The sequence below is a fragment of the Dasypus novemcinctus genome, chromosome 5 (assembly GCF_030445035.2).
Source record: "Dasypus novemcinctus isolate mDasNov1 chromosome 5, mDasNov1.1.hap2, whole genome shotgun sequence".
In the NCBI taxonomy this organism is placed as follows: Eukaryota; Metazoa; Chordata; class Mammalia; order Cingulata; family Dasypodidae; genus Dasypus; species Dasypus novemcinctus.
The window spans coordinates 121,464,113-121,474,660 of NC_080677.1; the positions used below are offsets into that span (position 1 = coordinate 121,464,113).

General features: G+C 39.7%; 1 protein-coding gene across 1 annotated transcript; it reads left to right on the top strand.

Annotated features, from left to right (window-relative positions):
• The first annotated feature begins 889 nt into the window (after positions 1–889).
• Positions 890–1,840, top strand: TAS2R3 (taste 2 receptor member 3). Its single transcript, XM_004458477.4, has one exon. The coding sequence runs from the start codon at positions 890–892 to the stop codon at positions 1,838–1,840; it is 951 nt and encodes a 316-aa protein (XP_004458534.1).
• Positions 1,841–10,548: the final 8,708 nt, after the last annotated feature.

A 10,548-nucleotide genomic window follows, 5' to 3' on the forward strand; every position in this document is an offset into this window, starting at 1 on the left:
ATATAATACTGCAATAAAATGTATAGGAAAACATACTGTTGGTCAATGTCAAAATTTGTAAGGCATAGTTTTAGCTAAATGAGCCTTGTTTGAGTGACACAGGTGTAGTGTCTGTGTGAGATCTCTGTGAGCCTGAACAGCTATTGGTATTTATCAATACAGTGGTTTGAGCTCCGAAAAAGATCTATGTTTTGAATAGCTTTTATGCTATACTTCATTACTGTTATCATGAAAGTAAGTATTTAAGAATATCTATTATCTGACTCACCAGTGGATAATTTGGCACCCCTCATGTAAGGCATTTTCCAAAAGGCATGCCTTTTAAATCTAATCCAGGGCCAGTGACAATGAACTTTTTCTATTTTATGCGCTTAACCCTTTCTCCAGAATGACTCCAGTAGTTCCTTATGGTGGAATTCTGATTTCTCCACATTTCCCTGTCTCTGAGTACTCCCTGCTGAGGTACAAGACTCATTCATCTGAGTGATTCTGTGCCTTCTTCTGGTGACACTCAGCTCTCTGTTCTGAGTGGTTCAGAACCCCACTCCCTTTGAAACTGAGTCCAAGTCCTCCATCTTCTTTGTGATCCTTTGTGACTCTTCCTTCTCTTTGTGACACTGGATACTACTCTATTTGCATTTTAGCAAAGAGCTCCTGACTTTATGATCATAGATACAATTTGAAAAGCTATATCATCTGCAAAGAGGACAGACTAACCTGGAAAGAGCGAGAGAAGATGCATTAAACTGTGCTCTATGACTGACTATATTGGGCAGAGACAAGAGACAGGTACAGAGAAGCAACAGGTAGAGGTGATACTTTCACAGAAATTTCAAATCAGTTAAGAAGATTATGTATCAAGAAGGATCAGGGCTGCCTAATTGCTGACATGTTGGAACTTGCTGATTTGGTGTTTCTGCTGCTGTCTGTTACTGAGTTCATTGTGGGAATGGTGGGGAACGGTTTCATTGGGTTGATTAATGGCAGAAGCTGGCTCAAGAGCAAGAGGATCTCTTTGTCTGACTTTATCATCACCAACCTGGCCATCTCCAGGATCATACTGCTATTGATTCTCTTGACCGATAGTTTTATGATGGTGTTCTTTGTCAAATTGCATGAAACAGGGACAGTAATGCAAATTATTGATCTTTTCTGGGCATTTACAAACCACCTGAATATTTGGCTTACCGCCTGTCTCAGTGTCCTCTACTGCCTGAAAATCGCCAGTTTCTCCCACTCCATGTTTCTCTGGCTCAAGTGGAGAGTTTCCAGGGTGGTTATGTGGATGCTGTTGGGTACACTGCTTTTATCTTGTGGCAGTGCAATGTCTCTAATGCATGAATTTAAGATCTACTCTGACTTCAGTGGAATTGATGACACAGGGAATATGACTGAACACTTCAGAAAGAAGAAAAGTACATATGAACTGATCCATGTGCTTGGGACTCTGTGGAACCTCCCTCCCTTAGTTGTGTCACTGGCCTCCTACCTTCTGCTCATCTTCTCCCTGGGGAGGCACATGCAGCAGATGCAGCAAAATGGTACCAGCTCTAGAGACCCAAGCACTGAGGCTCACAAAAAGGCCATCAGAATCATCCTTTCCTCCCTCTTTCTATTCCTACTTTACTTTCTTGCCTTTTTAATTTTATCTTCCAATTATTTCATACTGGAAACTAAGATGACTCTTATGATTGGAGAAGTTATTACAATGTTTTTTCCTACTAGCCACACATTTATTTTCATTCTGGGGAACGAAAAACTGAAGAAGACCTTTTTGGAGTTGCTCTGGTGTGAGTCTGGTCATCTAAAGCCTGGATCCAAGGAAACTTTTTCCCCATAGAGTAGCAGGTGACACAGGATGGATCACTATATAGATGAGTAGTATTTTAGTAACCTTCAGTTCAGCATGATGAGGCTGATTACTAGTTTCAGCTTGTAGTTCATCCTGACAATGATAAGCTGATGCAAATAAAATAGTGTAGTAGAGTTGAGGGAAAGAGCAAAAACTTTGCAGTCTCACAGACATGGGTTTGAATCTTGATTCTGTCAACTTTCCCAGAGTTTGAGTTTGGGTGTGTTACTTTAAACACCTGAACATACAAGGGGAAAGAAGAAATCTTTGTGATTTTCTAGGACTCTTGCAGATATCTGTGATCAAGGAGACATATACTTAAGCAATGCAAAATGTCAAAATTGTCAGGAAGCTTGTTATACATGTCAAATATGGTCAAGGGTCACTGTGATTAATACTTGGTTCCTTTGATAATAAGAGATTAAAACAGCAAAAATAAATAAATAAATACCTGAACAATTCTCTCTTCCCTTATCCATAAAATACGGATTATATATGTACTTCACAGGGTATTAGAAATTATAAGATAACGTTTGGCAGCTGTGGTGGTTTAGAGCTGTATGTACCACAGAAAAACATGTTCTTAAATTTAGTCCATTCCTGTGGGTATGAACCATTGTAAGTAGGATCTTTTGATGAGGTTACTTCAGTTAAGGTTTGACCCACCTCAGTCAGGGTAAGTCTTAGTCCTATAACTGGAGTCCTTTATAAGAGGAGACAAGAGAGAAAGCCACAGAAGCAAGAAACTCAAATGAACAAAACTCAGAAGAAAAGGGAGAGACCAGTAGATGCTGCCACGTGTTTTGCCATGTGATAGAGAAGACAGAATCACTGGTGGCCAGCCCCAGAATGCTGATCTTAGAAAGAAAGCATTGCCTTGATGATGCCTTCATCTGGACAGTCTCCTGGCCTCAAAACCGTGAGCAAATAAATTCCCATTGTTTAAGCCAGATCAATTCAGGTATTTGCTTAAGCAGCTTAGGAAACTAAAACACCAACATTTTAGCATAGTTGTATTATATTAAGTGCTAAGTATATAAATAGCTGAGGCTATTATTATAACTAATAATAAAATTATGCAGGAACAGGAATTCTCATAATATACTAGTTTCCACAAATCCATTGTATAATAATAAAAAATAGTAGAATGAAAATAAAGATTTTTACATTTTAGATTCCAATTCAGCCTAGTGGTTAATTCATTTTATTTCAGTAGTCTTTGCATGCCTTTATCATTTTGCTGAAGTAAATTTTCAAGTAATTTATTACTTTTTAGATTGGGCAAAAGACAAAGCAGTTTTTTCTTAACCAAAATGTATGTGTTTTTAAAATTACAGTTTTATCAAAAACTAAGATAAGCAGTTTTTATCAAACTATAATATAAAAAAATAAGCAGTTTTTATAATTTTAGACAATTTTACTGAACATACATAGGCATTGGTTTACTTCCTATCACTGAGAACTATAGCAAGTCAGTGAGAATATATTGCTTAATACCATAAAGAATTCTCAAACTTGTGAAGATATGCAGTTAGGACCCATGGCATTTCTTAATCTAGCTCTCTACCACTGATGGGACTTACAGGAGTAAACTACTGTGACTTAGAATGTAGACTCTGAAGCCAGATAGCTGGGGTTCAAATTCTGGCTCTGGTCCTTATAAGCTGAGTGACCTTGGGGAAGTTTTTTAATGTTTCTTGATTTTCCTTTCCTCTTTTGTAAAAAGGTGGATAGTAGTGGGAAAATTCCTAACAATGACACAACCTGAAATTCCCTTTTAAAAAGTTGTTTGCTAACACTTAAAGAATAATTCAATTCATTTATAATTCATTAAGATCTAAGAATTCTTCTACAATCCGAACTTCTTCCCCTCCTAAAATGCATCATTAAAAATTTGTGATTCCTTTTAGCATAGGGGAGTTCGTGGAAAATCATGCTGTCTTGATTGGCATCTACTTTGTTAACCCTAATCCTGGTTCTTTAACCCACCCTCACCCATTCTTGAGTACTTGTTCTACTTTCTGTTACTTCAACAACTTCATTATCTAGCTTTGACCTTATTGTTCTTCACCCCTTATCTGATTATTCATTCTGTGTTCTGGCTTAGATGTTGAGATTTTCCTCCAACTTAACTTTTTACTAAAGGTTTAGACTTGACTGTTCCTGGACTCTTTCTGTCTTTGGCTGACTTCTGTAGCAATCCCTCCATCTTCTCCCATTGTAGCCCCATTAAACCCTACCCTGCCTGAGAGAGTCAGAAATGGTTCAGTGAGTACTGCTGAAGTTAGCCTGTAGTGTTAATATAGCCTGTACACGAATTCAAACTTACCTAAATCTGTATCCAAGTGTGCCTAGTGTCTAGAAAGCCAGTTAAGTAATATAGGCCCTATAGGTTTTAAATATTAAGAAAGGATGTAGACTGAATGTATGTTCAAAAGTTACATCCAGGCAGAAAGTGAGCAACATGTTAATTCAAGCTTACCTGGAGGGTGGGCGATATGTTAATTCAAGCTTAGGTCGTATTCAAACAAATGGCTAAATCCTAAAAAAACAAACAAAGTCTTTTTGACCCCTAAACCTCTCCTGGTTGCACCACATGTGTCTCTTATGTAAAAACAACCTAAAAACCTCTACACAGGGCTTGGCTTTTTGGATAGGAGTCCATCGGGCCCAGCCTGTCATAATAAATCTTCCTTCTCAGAGTTTCTTGAGTCCTAGCTTTCAATATGCGATCATTGAATCCTCTCTGCTTCTACTACAATGTGTGTGGAAAAATGTAGAATTCCATGAGTGGGAGTCTTTTGTGGTAGTCCAATTGGTTGATTGCAGAGCTAGCCTTCCTAAGAGTAAAGGTGGCATCAGTCAGGTGTAACATCCCCAACTCCACTTCATTCCCTCTTTTAGAGAAATGTGGTGGTGTGGCCTGGAAAATCTCAGGCTCTATTATGTGACTTCAGCCATATGCAGACTGTCATTAGTCAAAATTGGTGGTAGGAGTAGGGGCATGGGTAAGTTGCTGAGGAAAGGAGTCTCACCTGTTGCTAGAGGCACAATGATGGGAAGTCTGGTTATTTTGGAAGGAATGTGGTCTTCTAAATTCACTGACAGAATGCCTGATCTTTTGGCTCTTCACTGAGTCCCAGAACATGGGACAGAATTACCTAATGCTTCAGGCTTAGTTTTAAGAAACCTTGGAAGGAATCATTTTTTTCATTTTGCTTTGCTTCTAATGAATTAGCTTTGGTGGCTAAACACTTAAAACTCTAAAATCAATGCATAAGAGACCAGGGCATGGCTTTCCCCCACTATTGCCAGATACATTGGGTTGAGAGTATGGAGATGAGAATTTGGAATCAAATTGCATATTAGAACTGATTCCAAGGCCCACATCCCTTCCAAACATAACTATTCTTTTGTGTTTTGCTGGGGGCTTTAACATACCAAATCAACAGCAACTTATGACAGTAGTCTATGAGACCTTCCAGTTTTCCATCAAGGGCCTCTATGTTCTATGTTTTAATAGGACTGCTTCTCAATTTTAATATTCTCTGACCTCTTGGGCTAAGTTCATGTATCCTGACACTTTATGAGATTAAACTTTAGTTTGGGTCTAGGAGGATTATGAATGAAAAACAAAAACAAAACTAAAAACCACATTCTAGCTTTCTCAAACAATTTTATTGTCTGCTAATGCTCTTTATTTTGTAGAATATCTGATATTTTTCAACAGTTGATGAACAGGACTACCTAGAATACCTTGAAGTTATATTTGTGATTTTCTTGCCTTGGGATAGGTGAAAAGGAAATGTTACTTGTTTATATTCTGTAGGAGGTTCTGTTTTATGGAGGCAAAAGTGATCTTATAAACTCCAACTGCTGATAAAAGTTGTATATTATTTTCTGGTATTTCTATATTTTTCAGACTAGAAAAACATACAGCATAGTGGTTGTGGCTTTTGTGGACCCCAGAAAATCTTGTTCTTAAAGCAAATTCATTCTTGTACATGTAAATATATTGTAGGTGGGACCTTTTGATTAAGTTACTTCCGGTAAGGACCTTTGATTAGACTGCAGGGTCTTAATCCTCTTACTGGAGTCCTTTATAAGTAGAGGAGTAAAAAGCTGCAGACATGGAAAGAAGGCTGCAGAGATAGAGAGGAACCCAGAAGCTGAGAGAGAAGGCCCCAGAAGCCAGAACTTGAGAGGAAGCCACTTTAGCCAGAATCTGAAAGCAAGAGGCCTGGAGGAGAGTGGAGAAACAACTGACGCAGCCATTGTGCCCTGCCATGTGCCTGATCGCCTATAGCTGCAGCTTGGGGAAAAGGATCTCCTGATGATGCCTTTTGAGTTGGACATGCTCATGGACTCAGAACTGTAAGCTTTTAACCTAATAAATTCCCATTGTAAAAAGCCCATTTCTGGTATATTGCTTCCAGCAGCTTTTAGCAGACTAAAACAATGGTTAAGAGTGTTAGTCAAACACACTTGAGTTTAAATCCTGACCACAGCCATTATTAGCTATGTGAGGTGTTTTGCAAGTTACTAAATCTCCTGGGACTTCAGTTTACTTTACTGCAAAATAGGCATAATGAGCCTATTATTACGTACCTGTGCCGTAGTGTTGGTATGAGGATTAAATAAGAAATGTATGTGAAGTATTTAGCACAACCAATATTAACTACTATTATTTGAATTTATCAAGACTTGAGCCTGCAGTATCTACCTCATGGAGTCCTTCTTTTATGACCGTGAATCCATGAAGCTTGTTGTTGCTGATGATACCAAGAGAACATGATATGTGGGAAAGTCTGCTTCTTCCAGCCTCTAGGGCAGGCTTCTTAACCTTTTTTGCTCCACAGACCCCTTTGCCAGTTGGGTGAAAACTGTGAGCCCCTTCTCAGAATGTAGCTGTATGTCTTTAAATTAAATTTTAGGATTATTTGAAATTAATTCAAGCTCATGGATCCCCTGAACTCTTTTAAGAACCTGATTAGGAACCCCTGCTCTAGGGGATGAAGGGAAGGGAAAGAGGGAGAGGGAAAAAGAATTGCAAATATGGCAGGTGAGAGTTCTGATTCCCCCTTCTATGAAAACTGGTTAAAAGCTTCTGGTTTGCAGTCAGTGGGAGCAAAGCCGAGTAGCCAAGACAGAGATTAGCTCATGAATTGTGCTACTCAACTTTGAATGCCAGCAGGGGAAGCAGCAACTAGGGAAAAGGACTGCTCCCTGGAAGGCTGAGGAGACGGGCACAGAGGCAGAGCACATAGACAAAGCCTCTTTGCTTCCATGAGGCAAAGTTAATCTTACCCCATGCCTGTACACCTGGACCTAAATTAAAGGAGAAAAGCATGACATGGGGAGGATGTCTCAGAGATTTTTTTTTTCTAGAGAGACTAATTATTTCCTGAAGGGATTTAAAAAAAAAAAAAGAGATTTATTTATTTATTTATTTATTTATTTCTCTCCCCTTCCCCCCCCACCCCGGTTGTCTGTTCTCTGTGTCTATTTGCTGCGTCTTCTTTGTCCGCTTCCGTTGTCAGTGGCACGGGAATGTGTGTTTCTTTTTGTTGTGTCATCTTGTTGTGTCAGCTCTCTGTGTGTGCGGCACAATTCCTGGGCAGGCTGCACTTTCTTTCGCACTGGGCAGCTCTCCTTACGGGGCGCACTCCTTGCGTGTGGGGCTCCCTTACGCGGGGGACACCCCTGCATGGCACAGCACTCCTTGTGCGCATTAGCACTGCGCATGGGCTAGCTCCACACGGGTCAAGGAGGCCCAGGGCTTAAACCGCGGACCTCCCATGTGGTAGATGGACGCCCTAACCACTGGGCCAAGTCTGCCGCCTGAAGAGATTTTTAAAAATTTATTATTGTTTTTTTGCTTTAACCAATTGGATTTAACACTTTTTTCCAACCAGCAGGTAGGAGCCCAGAAAATACAACAACGGTAGTTTATATAGACAAAATAAAGAACCTGATTTTTTTTTTTATCAGCATATCTGAGTTTGGAAAGATGGGTAAATTTTTTTGACCCCGCTAATATAAGTTATCACTGATTCTGAGACTGTGGACCTGGGCTTGCTACCAGAATAACATTTCCAGCTCAATCCTGAAAAATGTATTTTCAGAAGTTCCTAAGCACAAAGTTCCCTGGTCATGTTCTCTCTGGCCTAGGTATCCATCTATTGCCAGTAGATATTCATATCCAGAAAGAGAAGATTTCTGAACTTTGCTTAGTTGCTCAGGTTTTTACTCATACTGTCAAGCTAGCATTTCTTTTTGAGAAAGGAATGGGTTGTGGCTAGCTGTTGATGCTGGTGTATTATTCCAGGTAATAAACTTTCACTTCATCTCGATTCTGGTTTATCTTGGTTCTAGTTTATTCATTCATACCACAGACACATAACACTCACTGTGCACAAGCGCTGTGCTAGACACAGTTGCTATTTTCAAAAATATCACATCTAGTGGACCGTAAAGACACAGAAACAAGTATTTCACCTCTATATCATTGAGGCAGATGCTTTAAATATAATGAAGGAATCATCTTATCACAAGAGGGTTCTGGACCAGGTGATTTTTGTCTCTAATCCCCTTTTGGAACATCCATGAAATGTGCTGCTCAGACCTTCTTCTGGGTGGAGGGAATAACTGACTGATGGCTCCAGCTATTGTGATCAGCTATGAGGAGCCACACTTCCTGCCTGCTGCTCCCAGCTAATGATGGAGCACTGTGGAGTACTAAGGCAGGTCCATTCCACTGAGACATGGGACTACTCAAGCAGTTTGGTCCAAGTCATCCCCATCAGCTTGGGTGAACCTCTCTTGGAACTGTGCTGTGGTCCATGACCTCCCTGTTCAATCATTCTTCCTTTCCACTGTCCTTTCACACATGTCAGACCTACATTGCTATCTGAGCACTTTACCTCCTTCTCCTGCTCCTTCCCACCTAAAATTTCTTGCATGCCTAAATCCATTTCAGCCTCAGCTTCTTGGAAGGCCTGGTCGAAAACATTCTTACGGTATAAGTAAGCTCTTAATTAACTGTTAGTACAGATTATAAAGATACTCATTAAAGACATGCATTTAATTTTTTTAAGTACACCAGAATTCTGGAAATCATCCTAGTCCCCTTCTTCTCCTCCAGCCTTACTATTCATTTGGTCAGCATATCATTTTGCTTATACTTTAGAACTGTCCCCTTGCCTCCATTTCAACTCTTTTCAACATATTTGGGTGACCACATCAGGATTCTAATTTTTTTTTTCCTGTTTCTAATTACATCCTCTTCTAGTAAAGCATTTCCACATTACTTGGATTGTGTTCTCCACACAGTGAAAATACTATAGTATTGCTCTCCTCTTAAAATCCTGCAATCCCTCTCCATTACTTTGGATAAAGTTCAAACTCCTTAGTCCTGAATATAAAATTATTCATCGTTTGATCCCTATTTTCCTTTTCAGTTTCATTTTCCCATTCTTCACTCTTTTCACCTCTGACTCTTCACACAGAGTTTTCCTTCTGTCTGCAGTATCCTTCCTCCTCTCATTCTAGCCTTTTGCTTGGATAACTCCTTTGTGTCCCTCAAGAGATAATGTATGTCTCTTCAAGGGAGTCTTCCCTGAAGCTGCAAGGCTGGGTTAGATGCCCTACACTCCCATTGCACCCTTTAATTATCCTTAATATAGCATCTAAAACATTATCTATTCAGCTGTCTCTCCCACTATTCTTTATGTTCTTTGAAGGCAGAAACTGTGCTGTAGGTGATTTTCTGTTTCCTTAGCACCTAACATAGTACCTGGCTAACCGTTTATTGAATGATTGAATCAATGAGGGACAACCTAGTATTGTGGAAAGAGCTTCAGACTCAGAAAGACCTACCAAGTTAGCTGTTGGTTACCTAGGATATTAGGTAGGCACTTATTTTTTTAATTGTCATTTTTCTCACCTGTAAGTAAGGATGATAACCACATTTTCCTCCTAGGATTTGTTTTAAGGATTAATTGAGCTCTAAGGTACACTGCTGGGAACGTGGTGAACACTCAAAAAGCCTAAGAAATGCAGCTCTCCTGCTTTCTTAACTTTCCTAGATTCCATGTAGTAGTACTCTGAAAAAGATGTAAACTCTATGATTCCTATTTATCATGACCAATCTCATTTCTCCTCAGATATGCTAAATCTTCCTTTGGCTTTGACTATTTGCCCTGAAACTTTCCCTACGGATCTTTCAGGTAGTAGAATTTGGACCCAGGACTATATTTTCCACCAGTGGACCTTCTTGGGATATAGTAAACATTTAGACTTACAAGGCTACCTTAGGCCACTGTTGCACCAGGCACCCAGTTTACAAGCAAGGCAGCATTAGCCATCCCTTTTCTCTAGAATCTTTGCTTACAGTTCAGGTGCAAGGAGAAGAGTTACTTGTCAAGAAAGTGCAGGCACTGCCCTAGGTTAAAAGCTTCGTGACCCACAGGAGCCAATTTCTCTTGTAATAATTTCATAGACATAGCTTCCAGGTTTGATTCAAGGGATATGCATTCTAAAAGACCCTCAGGGAAGCCCAAAGCATGGAATCCCCATACGAATTTTTATAGTTCACTTATAGTTCCTTCTGGGCAAGATGCATTTTGCCAATCAGGGGTCATTTTTTTGTCTAGAATGTTCTTACTCATAGGAGATTGCCATGGGGAACAGAGCTA

Bases quoted from the DNA above. Each gene is read 5' to 3' on its own strand.
- TAS2R3 (XM_004458477.4), top strand. From the start codon at position 890: ATGTTGGAACTTGCTGATTTGGTGTTTCTGCTGCTGTCTGTTACTGAG.